The sequence below is a fragment of the Heterodontus francisci genome, chromosome 6, assembly GCF_036365525.1.
Source record: "Heterodontus francisci isolate sHetFra1 chromosome 6, sHetFra1.hap1, whole genome shotgun sequence".
In the NCBI taxonomy this organism is placed as follows: domain Eukaryota; kingdom Metazoa; phylum Chordata; class Chondrichthyes; order Heterodontiformes; family Heterodontidae; genus Heterodontus; species Heterodontus francisci.
In genome coordinates, this window is record NC_090376.1 from 20,196,182 (window position 1) to 20,215,016 (window position 18,835).

Below are 18,835 nucleotides of genomic sequence, written 5' to 3' on the forward strand. Positions count from 1 at the left end.
TAACATCGTGGGACAGGACATCAAAAATGTTCCATCCATCAATATCAGCGGTCACGCTCTGGAAGTGGTTCAAGAGTTCACCTACCTGGGCTCAGCTATCACCAGTATCCGGTGTCTCGATGCAGAAATCAACAAGCGAATGGGAAAGGCATCTGCTGCTATGTCCAGACTGGCCAAGAGGGTGTGGGAAAATGGTGCGCTGACACGGAACATAAAAGTCCGAGTATTTCAAGTCTGTGTCCTCAGTACCTTGCTCTACGGCAGCGAGGCCTGAACAACGTATGTCAGCCAAGAGTGATGTCTGAACGCATTCCATCTTCACTGTCTCCGGAGAATCCTTGGCATCAGGTGGCAGGACCATATCTCCAACGCAAAAGTCCTTGAAGTGGCCAACATCCCTAGCATTGCTACGCCCCAATGAGCCAGCGGCGCTTTGAGGTGGCTTGGCCATGTGAGCCGCATGGAAGATTTTTGCATCCTTGGGGATCCTTTGTACAGCGAGCTCGTCACTGGTATCAGACCCACAGGCAGTCCATGTCTCCGCTTTAAAGACGTCTGCAAATGCGACGTGAGGTCCTGCGGCATTGACCACAAGTTGTGGGAGTCACTTGCCAGCGATCGCCAGAGCTGGTGGACAGCCATAAAGGCGGGGCTAAAGAGAGGCGAGCCGAAGAGACCTGGCAGTTGGCAGGAAAAGAGACAGCAGTGAAAGGAGAGAGCCAACTGTGTAACAGCCCGGACAACCAATTTTCTTTGCAGCACCTGTGGAAGAGTCTGTCACTCTAGTATTGGCCTTTATAGCCTCTCCAGACACTGCTCCACAAACCACTGACCACCTCCAGGTGCTTACTCATTGTCTCTTGAGACAAGGAGGCCAAAGAAGATTGTCCCTTGCATCAAGCCATGACTGAATCATCAGGGACTTCTCAGTTGGGCGTTAACTAGTGACTGAGCCCAATGTGTGAACCACCAGTCTTCTCGAAGGGCATAGGATGATCTCCCTGAGGACATTTAGTCGCTGGTTGCAGCCACAATGTGGCTTCTTGATTTTTTAATTGCCCTGACGTTTGTTTTCAAAGTAAGGGACATTGCAATCTAAGTGTCATTCCCTCCTCATTGTTAGTGGACACGTTAAATATTCCTGACTTTTTATTGTTTTACTTTTTTGCTTAGTCCAGGAATACTTGACTATTTTCAGCGTGCTCAATGCGCCTCAAAGCCGTGCTTTGTTGAACACCTTGTTGATGCCAATTGTACCTGCTCTTGCCCAGACTCCAGCTTTGGAAACCTTGTTTCGCAATGGATCATTTGGAAAATTTTCTAGTTCCTTCGTGTGGTCCCTTGCGCATATCTACATCACGCAACTTTATAAGACTTAACACCACTATTGCACTATCTATTGCATTTAAGGCACTAAAAGCCTCTGGAAGATTCCAGTGCTACCCTACAGCTGGGTCAGCAACATCAGCAAAACTCTGCACCATGCGGAAATCCATGCAAATAATGCTTTCTTTGAATGGAAAATCATTAGCTTTGTTGCTGAGGGATTTTGGAGTCTCACCTGCTTGGCATTCAAACATTTGGCTTTGATGTAATAGTTTGCCTGAAGATCCATAACACAGTAATGTTCTCCATTTGTTCGTATGGTCTGAGAGGCATGGCTGTGCTACAGCTTCCCATCAAAAGAAATGAAAGGATTCCATGTGCTACCTGAACACTTCAAATGGTGCCACAGCATTGCCAATGCTGAATTCATGTTGAGCCATTGGACTGGTTTTGATGAATTTAACCTGGAAATCTGAGTGCTCTTCACTGAAGAACCGAGCAGTTTCAATAAAAGCAAAATACTGCGGATGCTGGAAATCTGAAATAAAAACAAGAAATGCTGGAAATACTCAGCAGGTCAGGCAGCATCTGTGGAGAGAAAAGCAGAGTTAACGTTTCAGGTCAGTGACCCTTCAGAACCAGCAAATATTAAAAATGTAAAAGCAAGTAAAGGAGAAGGTGAAAATAGGGCAAGATCACAGAATAGCTGACCAGAAGGTCATGGAGCAAAGGCAAACAATATGTTAATGGTGTGTTGAAAGACAAAGCATTAGTACAGATGGGGTGTTAATGGACTGAAAATTGAACAGCCGCAAGTACAAACATGAAAAGAAAAGAGTGGGTAAGCAAACTGAACAAGCAGTTTCAATAACTGGCTGAACGACCTTCCGTAGACTGTGGCATGTGTCACAGGCATATGCAGCCTTTAGCACAAGATATTGGCTTCTAAGGGCAATTCCAAGAACTTGTATGACTCTGTATATCTGAAGATACACTTGAGTTTCACCCACTGAGAAAGCAAATGGCAAGGTCTTCACCCAAAAGGTACTCATTTTGAAACATTAACATTTGCAGTTGAGAGACCTATTGAATAGGCCATCAAAGACAGAAGAGGTGCTAACTATCCATTACATTGTATGGTTTCTGCCAGCAAGGGCTGTTTACCTTCCCTTAATGAGATTCAATGGCCAGTATAGATCATACAGATGAAGAATGGAATAAAGCTACATCCAAATGGAAGCTCTGCAGAAATTTTGGGTTCCAAACTTGAGCACAAAATCTAGATTGATGCTTCAGTGCAGTGCTGAGTGAATACTGTATTTATCAAGGTTGCCATTTTTTTGAGGAAATGTTGAACCAAAGTGTCACCCACTCAGATGGACGCGCAGATACCAATGCACTATTCCGATAAGAACAGCAGCGTTCCCTTGGTAACCAGCCACCTATCTCATTGTGATACATGGTGTACAAATTGGCTGCCGTGATGCATTTCAAAAGTACTTGATTAGCGATAAAGCGATATATAACGTCTTTGAATGTAACTGTAGACCAGTGTTGTTTTAATTCATTCACGGATGTGGGTGCCACTGGCAAAGCCAGCATATTGCCCATCCCTAATTGCCCTTGAGAAGGTGATGGTGAGCTGCCGTCCTGAACCACTACAGTCCTTTGTCGTAGCAATTTGGGACAACTTGCTTGGCCATTTCAGAGGGCAGTTACAATGCTGTGGATTGGGAGACGCATACAGGCCAGACCAAGTAAGGATGGCAGATCTCGGTCCCTAAACAACAATCTGATATTTTTATATTCACCGTTCCTGTTGCAAGCTTTTTATTCTAGATGTATTTAATTAAATTATTCTTCTAAAATAAAGTTATGTCGCTAAATGAATTTAAATTCCTCAGTTGCTGTGACGGGATTCAAACTCGTGTGTCTCGATCATTAGTCTAGGTCTCTGGATTACTAGTCCAATATGCATAGGTTCAAGTTATTTGGTTCTAAACCATATACACCAATAAAACTTGGTGTTTACTTTAGGATTTTTATTACTCTTGAAACCTTTTTTGCTGACTCTGACTCAGCTAAGTTGTCAATTAAAGACTGCGAGCTTTCCGGGAGCATTGCCATTGAGCAGCTATGTTTTAGTAATGTAGATTCGCAATTTCATGATTTCACCAGGTCTTGGTCATTCCATGAACTCTCGAGCAATAACTCACTTCTCTCAACTGCAATCACCATTTGGCTGGAAAACGTGAGATTGAGTTGTTGGTGTTGTAACCTGCCAAGTGTGGAACACCCCTTAAGTTTTTATGGACCATATGTTGAAATGTGCGTGACCCAGGAGGTTATAAAGGCCGTCTAGGGTCAGCAGGTTTATCCCATGAGAACCTGAGCCTTGCAGATCAGGATGAGTCTTGAGCTTGAATCCACAACTGGCTTCCCCTTCTCCTGAGCTGTATCATCTGGTTAACTCTTGCCCCTGTCTGCTTTCCACCTCCAACCCTCAGCGGGTGCAGCCAGCTGGGCCATCAGAGAATATTTTGTGTTCTGATTTTAAACGAGATGCAGTTTTACTTCAGTGCAGCTAAAGTAGCATGAGCATTGTACTGATGATATGTGAAACTTTTATTCCGTGTAAAATTATCCCAGTACTGGCGATGAACATCTGTTATTGAAACCTCGAGTGCGTAACATATACCTTGGCATTTTTTTTTTAGGTGTAACAGGCTATATAAATGGAGGAAGAGGCTCCAAAACCCTTTTTGTTTGTGAGTTGTCCAGAAGCTTTTTCATGTTTTGTGGGTCAATAGTAAAGGGAGCATTTTGCTGAAATGAATTGAGCACAAAATGGTGATCACATGAAATTGTAAAGGAAGTGAGTCATAAGCTTGGTAAATGGTTTCATCCTATTGCTTGCTCCAAATCCTGCTGCGAAATGGCTTAATGTTTAATTAACAAAATCTCCTCCCCCACACCCCCTCCATGATTTACTCATTCTGTAAAGATGTGGTGACAGAGACTGGTTGCTGCTTCAGATTTTATTTCCACTTCCCCCACCCTTCTGCTCAGTACCACTTCTCGATAAGACCAGGTTACACAGTGAGCTCCCATAGGGGGAATTGAAGATTTGTGGCAATACTAATAGGACAGCTTGCAGCGTAGTGCATATCAGAAAGAAAGATTGTGCATTTCTGTAGCACCTTTTCAAGACCTCGGGACTCCCCAAAGGCAACAAAGTACTTTTTGATGAAAGCAAAATACTGCGGGATGCTGGAAATCTGAAATAAAAACAAGAAATGCTGGAACCGCTCAGCAGATCTGGCAGCATCTGTGAAAAGAGAAGCAAAGTTAACGTTTCGGGTCAGTGACCCTTCTTCGGAAAGTACTTTTTGAAGTGTAATCACTGTTGTAACGTGGGAAACACAGCAGCCAATGTGTGCGCAATTTGTCCACAAACAGCAGTGAAATAAATGACCAGTTAATTTGTTTTCGGTGTTGATTACCAGATAAATATTGGCCAGGCCACTGGGGATGACTAACCTGCTTTTCCTTTGTCAGAATCCCATGGGATTCATGTGATCAAACTTCTGACTCAGGTGGGAGTGCTATCAACTGAGCTACAGCTGGCACTTAAATGTCAGACTTTCTAGTTTTGAAAGAAAGAGCTACTATAGGGAAAAAGAGTTACCCTGTACTGAATTGTTTTTGACAGCATGAAAAAAATCAGGCTGTCTCTGTTCTTGTAAATTATAACATGTGTATCTCACTTTCTTCTGTTGCATGGGTAAACTGCTCATTTTTGTTTGAAGTGCCCTCCCAGTCAGTGTGCCACAAATTATTCAGCAGTAGATAGAGAGAAGCTATTTCCCTTGGTCGGGAAGCCCAGAACTAGGGGCCAAAATCTGAAATTTAGAGCTCGGATATTCAGGGGTGCTATCAGGATGGACTACTTAACACCGGGCTCAGTGGAAATCTGGAACTGTCTTTTCCTGCCCTATTCTGAACCCGTCCCAAAAATCTGAGGTTGGAAGTCAATTAAAAATTTCAAAACTGAGATTGATAGAATTTTGATGGAACTATAGCAACAGGAGAAGGCTATTGAGTCCGTGAGCCTGATCCACCATTTAATGAGATTGTTTGTTTGCCCCATGTCCTTTATTCCTTTTGGCTAGCAAAAATCTACTGCTCTCAATTTCAAAGTTACCAATTGATCTAGATGTTTGCGGAACAGCGTTGCAAACTTCTGCACCCTTTTGTGTGAAGTAGTGTTTCTATTTTCACTCCTGAAAGGACTGGCTTGAATTTTTTGACTATACACCCCAACTAATGGAAATAGGGCAGATTGGGAGAACCTATCTGTTCCCCTTAAGTAAGGGTATTAAAGGTTACAGATCAAGGTGAGTAGTTGGAGATCTAATTAAATCTCTGTCAATTGTTGAACAAGGGAGACAATTCGTTTCAAAACTACATATCATGTACTCGTACTGTCACCTTGTTTCTGAGACATTTGTGATTTCTTAATTTAGTTTCATATAAATCATATACCTGTTCTATGAGCTTGTAGTTGTAGACGAAGGGCTGAATGGCCTATTCCTGTTCCTGTGATCCTTCCTAATACCACAGTGAGTTTATTGGGCTATCACTGAGCGTGAGGATGCGCTGTGAGCTGAGATATCTGCTAGTTTAGTGGGGAATATATAGATGTCAAATAACTACTTGCTGGTGTATCAATAAGTAAAAGGAGGCCATTCGGGCCCATCTTGCCTGTGCTGGCTCTCGGAAAGAGCTATCCAATTAGTCCTGTCCCTCTGCCCTTTCCACATAGCCCTGCAAAATTTTCTCCAAGTATTAATCCAATTCCCTTTTTAAAGTTATTTGGGCGGCGCAGTGGTTAGCACCGCAGCCTCACAGCTCCAGGGACCCGGGTTCAATTCTGGGTACTGCCTGTGCGGAGTTTGTAAGTTCTCCCTGTGACCGCGTGGGTTTTCACCGGGTGCTCCGGTTTCCTCCCACAGCCAAAGACTTGCAGGTGATCGGTAAATTGGCCCTAGTGTAGGTAGGTGGTAGGGAATATGGGATTACTGTAGGGTTAGTATAAATGGGTGGTTGTTGGTCGGCACAGACTCGGTGGGCCGAAGGGCCTGTTTCAGTGCCGTATCTCTATTTAAAAAAAAATATTCTTTCACCACACTTTTCAGGCAGAACATTCCAGGCCTCTGGTTCTTTGCCTAATCTGTGGCCTCTGGTTAATAACACTTCTGTCACTGGAAATAGTTTCTCCTTATTTACTCTAATCAAAACCCTTCATGTGAAGGTGACAGATTTCTGCCTGTCGTCATAGCCAGACTGGCCATAGATGTCGCAAGAACTCATCCTACTATCCCACCTGTCAGCTCCCTGCAGCTGTCTTCTCATTGCAGCTTTTTCAATCCTGGCTGAAAGCCATTTCATCTTGTGAAGTTGCTGATCTTGAGCCAAGCATAACATGTGCCTTAGTGATTTGTTCTTCCTTTTAATTTATTCTCCAGGATGTGGGCCTCACTAGCAAGGCCATTTATTTCACTTGTTGCCCTTGAGAAAGTGCTCCTACAAGCAAGTTCCATGATTTTGGACCAGCAGCAATGAAGAACAGCAATGTATGCCCAGATGGTGTATGACATGGAGGGAAACTTGGAGCTGATGTTCCCATGCACTTGCTACCTTTTGTTCCTCCAGACAGTGGAGGTTGTGAGTTTGGAAGGTGCCCCATTGAGCTGCTGCAGGGTAACCTGTGGATAGTGCACGCTGTAGCCCATGGCTCTCTTATTGCACGCAGGTTGCTGCTATTACAATTTTCCTACATCCTAATGAATGCTGCAGCAACCTTGGAGCTACCATGAATTGAAAAATCTGTAGCAAATGTACCATGTAATGAGCATGATCCTTAACTATTGTGTTTTTTTTTTAGGACTCCTGGTTGGAGTGATCCTCAGATATGGCATCCCCTCCACCAATGGCCATGGCAAGGTTCCCATTGGCTGTGCACTGCAGAACAGGGCAGTGACTACACTACTGGTAAACGTCAGTGGAAAATTTTATGAATATTCCTTAAAAGGGGAAATAAATTCTGGGGAAATAAACAATGTGGAGCAAGATGACATGTTGAGAAAGGTAAGAGGTATTTTATTTTCTGTACTGCAGTCTCTAGTTCGATTTTTTATTTAAAGTTGAATGTAACTGTCTTTTATTTAAATGAAGGGGTGACTTCAAGACCTCTGTTCATAAATGAAACTTTCATGGTCAAAATTGTGGAACTTGATTCCCAAAATAATAATAAAAGTCCCAGAAACACAAATTGAAAACAGAATTGGGCTTGGTTGGTCTCCATAACTCCATAACTACTGGCTGAGCATTTTCCAAATTTATTGTTTTTATTTAAGATTTCTCACATCTGTGGCTTTTGGTGGGGTAGCTCCTTTAATAAAGGATGAGATCAGCACAGTAGTGAGAAATGATTTTTGCTTGGAAGATCAAGATGTAGAATTAGTTTGGGTGGAGATAATAAATAGCAAGGGAAGCAAGTCACTGGTGGGAGTAATCTGTAGGCTCCTAGCAGTAGCTACAATGTAGGACAGAGTACAAATCAAGAAATAATGGGGGCTTGCACGAAGATACTGCAATAATTGTCGGCAAATTTTATTTTTATAGATCTGACAAATCAAAATGGCAGTGGTAGCCTTGAGGTCAAGTTCATAGAATGTATCAGAGAGAGTTTCTTAGAACGATACATTGTGGAACCAACCAGAGAACAGGCTATTTTAGATCTGGTAAATTGTAATGAGACAGGATTAATTAATGATCTTGTATTGAATGATCTAGGAAAGAGTGATCATAACGTTCACATTCAGTTTGAGGGTGAGAAACTTGGGCCTAAAGCTAGAGTCTTAAACATAAATAAAGGCAATTGAAAAGGTATGAAGACAATTTTACTAAAGTAGACTGGAAAAATAGATTAAAAGGTAAGATGGTAGATAAACGGAGGCAGACATTTTGGATATATTTCATAATTCTCAACAGAGATAAAGAAAGACTCTACAAAAAGAATGAATCACCTGTAGCTAACTAAGGAAGTTCAGGATGGTATCAAATTGAAAGAAAAGGCATAAAATATTGCTAACATTAGTGGTAGCCAGAAGATTGAGAAAATTTTAGAAACCAGCATAGGTCAACTAAAAATAAATGAAGATGGAGAAAATAGATTGAGTAAACCAGTAAGAAATATAAAACCGACAGTAAAAGCTTCTACAAGTATATCGAAAGGAAGAGAGTAGCTAAAGTAAAGGTTGGTCCCTTGGAGGAGGAGACTGGGGAATTAATAATGGAAAATGAGGAAATGACAGAGACTTTGAACAAATTTTTTGTATCTGTCTTCACGGTAGAAGACACTAAAAGCATCCCAATAATAATAGAAAATCAGCAGGCAAAAGGGAGGGTGGAACTGAAAATGATCATTGTCACTAGAGTTGAAGTCCTTGTCAGCCTTTAATCCCATTAGTTTGCCAAGTACCCTGGACCTGATGGCCTGCATCCTAGGGTCTTAAAAGAAGTGGCCGCAGAGATAGTGGATGCCTTGGTTGTAATCTTCCAATATTCCCTAGTTTCTGGAAAGGTCCCAGCAGATTGGAAAACCACAAATGTAACTCCCGTATTCAAGAAAGGAGTGAGACAAAAAGCAGGAAACTATAGGCAGGTTAGCCTAATATCTGTCATTAGCAAGATGCTGGAATCCATTATTAAGATAGAAATAGCAGGACATTTAGAAAAACGTAATACGATTGTGCAGAAGCAGCATAGTTTTATGGAAGGGAAATGGTGTTTGACAAATTTATTAGAGTTCTTTGAGGATGTAGCAAAAGGGAACTAGTAGATGTAGTGTACGCTGAATTTCCAAAAGGCATTCGATAAGGTGCCACATAGAAGGTTACTGCACAAGGTAAGAGCTCATGGTGTTAGGAGTAATATATTAGCACGGATAGAAGATTGGCTAACTAACGGAAAAGGGGGAGTCAAGATAAAAGGGTCATTTTCAGGTTGGCAAACTCTAATTAGTGGGGTACTACAGGGATCAGTGCTGGGGCCTCAACTATTTACAGTTTATATTAATGACTTAGATGAAGAGACCTAGTGTATTGTGGCCAAATTTGCTGCTGATATAAAGATAGTTGGGAAAGCAAGTTGTAAGTAGGATGCAAAATGATACAGATGGGTTAAGTGAGTGGGCAAAAATTTGGCAGGTGGAGTATAATGTGGGGAAAATATGAGGTTATACTTTGGTAGGAAGAATAGAAAAACTAAAAATATTATCTATATGGAGAAAGACTACAGAATGATGTGGTACTGAGGGATCTGGCTGTCCTCGTACATGAAACACAAAAGGTTAGTCTGCTGGTACAGCAAGTAATTAGGAAGGTAAATGGAATGTTGGCCATTAGTGCAAGGGAAATGGGGTATAAAAGTAGGGAAGTCTTGCTACAGCTGCATAGAGCATTGGCATTGGTGAGACCACACCTAGAGTACTGTGTACAGTTTTGTCTCCTTATTTAACGAAGGATATACTTGTATTGGAGACAGTTTAGAGAAGGTTAACTAGTTTGCTTCCTGCGGTGGAGAAGTTCTCTTATGAAGAATGGTTGAGCAGCTTGGGACTATACTCAGCGGAGTTTAGAAGAATGAGAGGTGATCTTTTTGAAATGTATAAGATTCTGGCAGGGCTTGACAGGGTTGATGCTGAGAGGATGTTTTCCCTTGTGAGGAAATCTGGAACTAGGGGGCATAGTTTCAGAATAAGGAATCACCCATTTAAAATGGAAATGAGGAGGAATTTCTGCGCTGAGGGTTTTAGTGTTTGGAATTTACCCCAGAGAGCTGTGTAGGCTGAGTCATTGAATATATTCAAGACTGAGTTAGACAGATTTTTGATCTACAAAGGGTTATGGGAACAGACAGAAAAGTGGAGTTGAGGCCACAACCAGATCAGCCATGATCTTATTGAATGACAGAGCAGGCGTGCGAGTCTGTATGGACTAATCCTACTCCTATTATTTTCTTATATTTTTTGCCTGAAAATTTGCAGCAGTCAGTTGGATTGTTACTTGGTCAGGATGATATTTCAAATAAAAGAACTTGCATTTCTATATAGCATCTTAGCGTGCTTGTCAGTAGCATCCCAAATCACTTCATGTAGAGTGAATTTCTTTAAGTGTATTTACTCTGACCTAGACAACTGCATCAGCTAAGTTAGTCTTTAGCAAGGTCTCACAAACAGTGGTGAAGTGACTGACCAGTTAACTGCAATTTGGTAAGTGGACCTTTTCAGCTTGTATTTCATTCCCTTCCTCCTTTTGCAATTTGGGGCTTTTTGGATGGTGAAATTGGAGACAGTCAATGACTTCAAAAGGAAATTGGATGGGCACTAGAAGGAAATAAACTTGCAGGGTAACGGGGATCGAGTGGGGGAAGTGGGACTGACTGGATTGCTCTGCAACGAGCCGGCATGGACTCGATGGGCCGAATGGCTGCCTCCTATCTTTAAATGACTCTCGGACACCAAGACTAATACATAACAAACTACTCTCCTCATCTGCCCCATTCCTTCTTCCTCTTCACCCCGTCTCCCACCTCTCTCTTGCACCCATTTCCCAAAATAATTTTATCTTGTAGAAGCCAGAGATTGCAATTCTGCGTTGTTTTCAGTTTCCATTTGTTTGTTTTTTTTCCTGCCCTTTACCATTTACTGAATATGCAAACAGGAAGTATGGCTTCCGTAAAACTCCAGAAGAGCAGCAATCAATATCATTTCACAAGGGTTTCCAGCCGAGCCGTTAGGTGAAGGGCCTGAAAGTGCTGTTATTCGTATGTTTTCTGCAGAAGAAAACTGAGTTAAATGAGCACATCCCCAAAGCACAATGTGAGAAATACTGAAAGCAGTTCATTTTAATTCGGGTTTTTTTAAAAATTCGTTCATGGGATGTGAGCATCATTGGCAAGGTCGGAATTTATTGCCCATCCCTAATTGCCCTTGAGAAGGTGGTGGTGAGCCACCTTCTTGAATCGCTGCAGTCCATGTGAGGTAGGTACACCCACAGTGCTGTTAGGAAGGGAGTTCCAGGATTTTGATCCAGTGACAGTGAAGGAACGGCGATATAGTTTCAAGTCAGGATGGTGTGTGACTTGGTTGGGATCTTGCAGGTGGTGGTGTTCCCATGTGCCTGCTCCCTTGTTCCTCTAGTTGGCAGAGGTCATGGGTTTGGGAGGTGTTGAAGCCTTGGCGTGTTGCTGTAGTGCATCTTGTAGATGGTACACACTGCTGCCACGGTGTTCCAGTGGTGGATGTGGTGCCAATCAAGCAGGCTGCTTTGTCTTGGATGAAGTTGAGCTTCTTGAGTGTTGTTGGAGCTGCACCCATCCAGGCAAGTGGAGAGTATTCCATCACACTCCTGACTTGTTCCTTGTAGATGGTGGACAGGCTTTGGGGAGTCAGGAGGTGAGTTACTCACTGAAGAATTCCTAGCCTCTGACCTGCTCTTGTAGCCACAGTGTTTGTATTCTCTGTGGTTGTAATCTTGCCGCAAAAGTTCATCCCCCAACCCCTGTGCGATGCTCCAATTGGCTTCAAAGTCCTGGAAATACGGAGCGGGAAGCATCAGCTCAGGTTTTTATCCAGTGATTCCAATTTGGGGGATGGTGTATGTGTGGGTGTGAGTGTTAATGATACTGTGGCTCAGCTGTGAAAATAGCATGCTCATACTCGCTTGTCTCATGAAGAGATGATTTGAGGATGCCATTGGAGGGCGACCACTTCTTGTAGGACTGGCGGCGCTTGGGGCAGAGGTGGAGGAAACTTGGCTGCTCCACCCCTCCATTCTGCGCGATTATGTTCCTGGGATGGGGTAACGGGCAGATTCTGTTCAGGAGCAATCAGCTGAAGACTTGGGAAGGGGATTTTAGTTTACCACGTGTATATTTCCTTTCCCTACCACAGAGTTTAAGTAGTGCTGTGCAAGAAAGCCGCTAAATAACTGTTTGGTTGAATCACACTGCAATGGATCTCCCCTAACAGTCCAACTTGAAATCGTGAATCCACCTCATGGTGTTGTGAAAACCTACTTCCTCTCTCCTTTGTTGCAGCTGTACTGTGCTGGCTGAATTTTGTTTTTTCAAATCTAACTTCTGTTTATTAAAATTTCCTGCTACTTAATTGGAACAATATATGGGCTGCCAAGAGGTCAAATTTGTTGCATTTTTTCGACCTCCTTTTCCTGACACACTCGCTCCTTGCTGGTGGCCAGTTCCATGAATTCTGATCACCCTCTGGTACTTGACCTGAGTATTTATCTTGTGGGAGCTTAGATAGTGAGTGGCAGAAGACTATTCAACGAAAATAGTGGCATCATAGCTGAACTGAGGTCCTGGTTTCATTCAATATTCACACATGCTCAGGTTCCAGGCGGGTTTGTTGGGGCATGATGAGTGTACAATTTTTATTCTTTTTACCCTGGTCTAACCCAGAGATATTGATGCAACCCAACTGGTGTCTCGGTTAAGGGAATACGTAACACAAACTTTCCTGGCCTGTCTGGTTCAGGTAATCGCTGGAATAGCCAGCCGAATCTTTACGGGAAAAGGCAATTAATGAATAAATCTGACTTTTTATTCCAATGCTTGATGAATAAAGTGGCGATGTTTGTAAATATGGTTGAACAATTTAGATTTGGCTTGAAATCTTGCTTCTGTTGGATGTTACAGAATAAAGTCCACTGTGCACTTAGGTTCTCAAATTTACTGCAACAGTTTGTATAGTAAACGTCTTTGGACGAGAGAGAACCATAGAATGATTACGGCACTGAAAGAGGCCATTCAGCCCGTCATGTCCATGCCAATTGAAAAAACTAGCCACCCAATCTAATCCCACCTTCCAGCACTTGGTCCATTGCCTTGCAGGTTACAGCACTTCAGGTGCATGTCCAGGTTCCTTTTTTTTTTAAAAGAATAGAGGGTTTCTGCCTCCACCACCATTCCTGGCAGTGAATTCCAGACTCCCACCACCCTCTGGGTGAAAAAGTTTTTCCTCATGTCCCCTCTAATCCTTCTACCAATCACCTTAATTCTCTGCCCTCTGGTAATTGACCTCTCCACTAGGGGAAACAGGCCTTTCCTGTCGACTCTATCTAGGACCCTGATAATTTTGTACACCTCAATTAGGACACCCCTTGGCCTCCTCTTTTGTAAGGAAAACAACCCTAGCCGATCCAATCTCTCCTCATAGCTGCAACATTCAAGCCCTTGCGACATTCTTTTAAATTTCCTCCGTACTCTCTCCAGAACAATTATGTCCTTCCTGTAATGCAGTGACCAGAACTGTAGCAATACTCCAGCTATGGCCTCACCAGCATTTTATACAATGTTGGTCTGGTCTGGATTTGTACAACATTTAACTTCTGAACACCTCTTATGTTCTTTGCAGCTAACTTTTTTGATCCAGATGTTAAACTGAGGCTTTGATTGTTGTCCCAGGTGGACGTAAAAGATCCTATGACGCTTTTTTTCCCCAAGAGTTTTCCTGGTATCCCGGCTAACATTTATCCCTCAACCCACATCACTATAACAGATTATGTGATCATTTATCTCATTGCTGTTTGTGGGACCAATTGTGCACAAATTGGCTGACACCTTTCCCTGCATTACAGCAGTTGTTGCACTTCATTGGCTGTGAAGCACTTTGGCACATCCTGCAGACATGAAAGGTGCTGGATAGCATTCTCCTACAGTAATCTTAATTGGTTAGTACTTGTATGCAATCCGTGCCAAAGTTCTGATGAAAGATCATGGACCTGAAACATTAACTCTGTTTCTCTCTCCACAGACACTCAGACCTGCTGAGTGTTTCCCGCATTTACTGTTTTTATCGCAACCCAAGTCTTTCTTGAGGATCTACAGAATGTTGACTTGGTCTATGGTTGGGATTCCCCATGCTGTGGGTTCTTAAGGCTAATTGGGAACTGAACACTTCCCCATAAAGGCAAACAAAGGGAAAGCTATGTAGAATCCATGACTTTAATGTAGCATTTCACTTGCTAGATGTGAGTTGGGATAGGCATGCCTCCGAGTAGCAATCTGCTGTTATCTTTTTTGCTGGAGCGCAAACAAACGGGGAAGGAAAGAGGACAGCACTGCCTTAATTCAGCCAGCAGTCACTGGCCACAGGAAGAAGGCCCAAAGGCACTTGAAGCAGCAAGTCTGAGAGGGCCTCCCACAGAAGGGAAGCAAGCTACAAATGGCATCTGGACTATATTATGAGTGCGAGTATCCTATAACGATCCTTGCTTGTGTGACAAAGATTCTGACTAGCATTAGCTCTGCAGCTCACATTGAAGTGGATTGCTGTGCTCACAGGGCTGCTGCAGTGACTCAGTGGAAGAACTGTAATACGAGTGTTGGTCTGGTCTGGATCCGCACAACATTTAACTTCTAAACACCTCTTGTGTTCTTCTTTGCAGGTAACTTTTGATCCAGATGTTTTCTTCAACATTTTGCTACCTCCAATCATATTCTACGCAGGATACTGCCTCAAAAAGGTAATGGTACTATTGGGGAAACATTCCAGCACAAAACACTTATCTTTCTATCAGCTGGGGGAGAGAAACTGGATCAATTTTGACTGGGATTTCACTTGTTTCTGTTGAGCTGTTAAAATCTCATTGCCTTTAATGTTAGTGAATGGGAAGAGTAAATGGGCGGAGGTTGAAAAATCGGGAAGGTCCCAGGTTCCAACCCTGGCCTGTTCTGAGCCAGCTGTTTCCAGCTGCTAATGATAGAATAATCTGTGAGGCTTCCTGCACTTGATTATCTCATCACCCAGACTCAATGGGCACTGGGTGAGAGCCCCTGTGGTTAAACAGCTCTTTTAATGTGCAGGGACATCTGTTGTTCAGGGACACATGAGGTGCTGAAGACTCGGTGTACTCGAGCATGAGTCATCATAGAAACATAGAATGATTTAGGCCAGAGAAGGAAGCCGTTCTCCTGTGTAGCTGAAAAAGAGCTTTCCAGTCTAATCTCACTTTACAGTCCTGGTCCATAGCCCTGTAGGTTACAGCACTTCAAGTGCATATCCAAGTAATTTTTAAATGTGATGAGAATTTCTGACCCAGCACCCTTTTGAGGCAGTGAGTTCCAGACCCCCACTGCTCCCTCAGTGAAAAGCTTTTCCTCAACTCCCCCTAATCTTTTTACCAATTAATTTAAATCTATGCTCCTGTTTATTCACTTCTTTGCTAATAGAAATTGGTCCTACCTGTTCACTCTGTCTAGCCGCCTCTTAATTTTATGGCTGTGTTTGCTGACAACACAACCACTAGGTAGCGCAGTACTGGCACATGTGTAAGTGCAGTCTCAGGTAGCTGCCAGTAATCAAGATGGCGCTGCTCAATTTGTCACAAAAAACAAATTAACCCCAAACCCCCTTAGTGGCTGCGTTCACTGCCTCCATCCCACCCCAACAATACCCTACTCCCTCCTGCCATTGTGCTTCTCATCACTGTTCCCTCCCGCGCCCATCTGCTTGCTCCCCATCTCACTGCTGCCTTCCCTCAGCCACTCGCTCCCGTCCTCGCTGCTTCCCCTCCCCCTCCCTGGGTGCTCACTCCCTGCCTCGCCATTGTCTTCCCTTGGCTGCTCGCTGCAGGCATCGCTGCTTCCCTGCTTTCAGCCACTCACTCCCTCGTCATGCCATCACACATCGGCTGCTCGCTCCCCGCAACAGCGCCCAAAGAAGCAGCGGGGTGGGGGCAATGGGCGGGAAGTGAGCGGCCGGGGGGTGGGGGTTGAAGTGGGGATGGCGGGAGGGAGCAGGATACTGTTGGGGGAATGGAGGCAGCGATCGCGGCTATTGAGGGTGAGGATGTCATTGTGTGGTGACGTCCACATGCGCATGTGCACATTCATACTGGCAAGCTGGCAAATGTTTGCATGCACTGATGACGTCTGCAATAGTTCTGCGCATGTTCTGTGTTGTCAGGAGTCACTCTGTAATTTTATACACCTCTAATAAATCTCTCCTCTGTTCCAAAGAAACAAACCCAGCCTATCCAACCTTTCCTTATAATTCTCCATTCCTGACAGGATCCTCATTAAATCTCCTCTCTACTCTGGTGAGATCACATCTTCCCTGCAAATGGCGACCAGGACTATACACAGTACTCTGTGGTGTTTACATAGTGGTGTTTACAGTTCTGACATGATTTCCCTGCTGTTATATTCTAGGCCTCAGCCAATTAAAGGGAAGTATCCTGAATGCCACCTTGTCCATCTTTTCTACCTGTCCTGCTACCTTCAGGGATCTGTGGACCTGCACTCCAAGGTTCCTCTGTTTTTCCACACTTCTCAGAATCCTACAGTTTATTGAGCATTCCCTTACCTTGTTTGTCCTCCCCAAATGCATTACCTCACACTTCTCTGGGTTGAATTCCATTTGTTGTTTATCTGCCCACTTGACCAGTCCATTGATGTTTCCCTGCAGGCTACAGCTTTCTTCTTCACCATAAACCACACGCCCAATTTTTGTATCATCTGCAATCTTTTTAGTCATGCCCCTTACATTTACATCTAAATCATTGATAAATACTCAGTACTGAGCCCTATGGAACCCCACTAGAAGCAGCCTTCCAGTCAGCAAAATATAATCAATGACCATAACCCTTTGCTTCCTGCTGCTGAACCAATTTTGGATCCAACTTGCTACTTTCCCCAGGATCCCATGTGCTTGTCAAAAGCCTCGCTAAAGTCCATGTTGACTACATCAAAAGTACTACCCTCATCAACCTTCCTTGTTACCTCCTCAAAAAATTCAGTTAAGTTATTCAGACATGAGCTTCCCTAAACAAATCCATGCTGACTGTCCTTGATTAACCCATACCATTTTTAAATCAAGATTTATACTGTGTCTCAGAACTTTTTCCAATAATTTTCTCACCACCTAGGTTAGCCTGACTGGCCTGTAATTGTTTCCTCCCTTTTTAAGCAACAGTACAACATTTACAATTCTCCAGTCCTCTGCACCATGCCTGTAGCCAGAGAGGTTTGGAAAATGATGACCAGAGCTTTTGCTATTTCTTTTTCCTCCCTTAGCAGCCTGGGATACATTTCATCTGGGTCTGGTGATTTCAAGCATTTTAAACATCTTAATATTTCCCCCTCACTATGTTTATCCAATATTTCACATTCCTCCTCCAACTATAATGTTTACTTTGTCCCTCTCTTGTGAAAATAAGTGTTCATTAAGAACCATGCCCACATCTTCTGCCTCCGCATACAAGTTACCTTTTTGGTCTCCAATTGACCCTGCTCTTTTCTTCGTTTTCCTCCTAATGTTTAAATCATCTTTTGGGGGAGGGCTAGCAGGGAGGTTATATGATGCTTGATGGTTACAGGAGAGAATAGTTGGTGATGAATGAGATTTAAATTGTCAGCCACTAGCACTCTTGCCTCTGAGTCAGAAGGTTGTGGGTGAAGGTTCCACCCCAGAGTCTTCAGCATATAATCTAGGCTGACACACAGAGTGCAGCAGTGAGGGAGTGCTGCACTGTTGGAGGTACATCTTTCAGATGAGACGTTGAACTGAGGAGCTGGCTGCCCTCTCGTGGACGCGGAAGATCCGAGAGCAGTATTTTGAAGAAGAGTTATAGAGTTCTCCCTGGTCAGCATACATCCCTCAACAACACTGGGGGGGGCGGGAATTGTTGTTTGTGGGACCTTGCTGTGTGTAAATTGGCTGCTGTTTCCTACATTACAACAGTGATTGCACTTCAGAGGTGTAAGTTGAGCCGACCCCTTAAACTTGATGGTGTACAGATGATCGGTAAGTAACTTAGCGCTTCCTGCTATTCCCATCGCCTGGCTGAGATCAGGAACTCACTGTTGAAAAATCACGTGAATGAACCCACATCTAACTCCTCCACCCCAGTATGTTACAATTTGGGACCTAAACTGGAAATTGCTTGACGTTGAATGCAGCAGGTGTTGGGATTACCACTTCCATGTGTGGCCTAACCAGTGATCATCACAGAGATCATTGAAAACATTGATCTAATTCCTGGGCCCATGCATTCAAATTCACCTTTCAAGTGCATAGTGATGTAGTGCCCCCTAGTGTTATGAACAATAAGGGTCCAGAGAAGAGCTCATTTTCCCTAATTTAAAAATGGTAAATGTGCAACTTAATTCAGTCAGTTCAGTGCCAGCAGTTCTTCACCAATGTTACTGTACAAAATGTTGTAAACATCATCCGAAAATGGTGGGTTTTCATAAAGGATTCTGTTATGATTGTGCTTTATCCCTCGTTTAGTATACCCTCAACAGGGAAAACCACCTTGCAAATAATAGTGTAAAATAGCAATTTTTTATTTGATGATTGCAATATTGATATTTAAAACTGGATCCTTTGAACAGATTTCAGCTTTCAGATCTGTGTTCA

The 18,835-nt window shown here is 43.3% G+C and overlaps 1 protein-coding gene across 2 annotated transcripts in view; it reads left to right on the forward strand.

Annotated features, from left to right (window-relative positions):
* slc9a7 (solute carrier family 9 member 7) overlaps positions 1-18,835 on the forward strand; it is a 135,126-nt gene that overhangs the window by 51,327 nt on the left and 64,964 nt on the right. For both annotated transcript variants that reach the window (XM_068033246.1, XM_068033247.1), the window contains exons 2-3: positions 7,274-7,476; positions 14,862-14,939. In XM_068033246.1, coding sequence (XP_067889347.1) covers positions 7,274-7,476; positions 14,862-14,939 — 281 coding nt within the window. The remainder of the gene's footprint in view (positions 1-7,273; positions 7,477-14,861; positions 14,940-18,835) is intronic.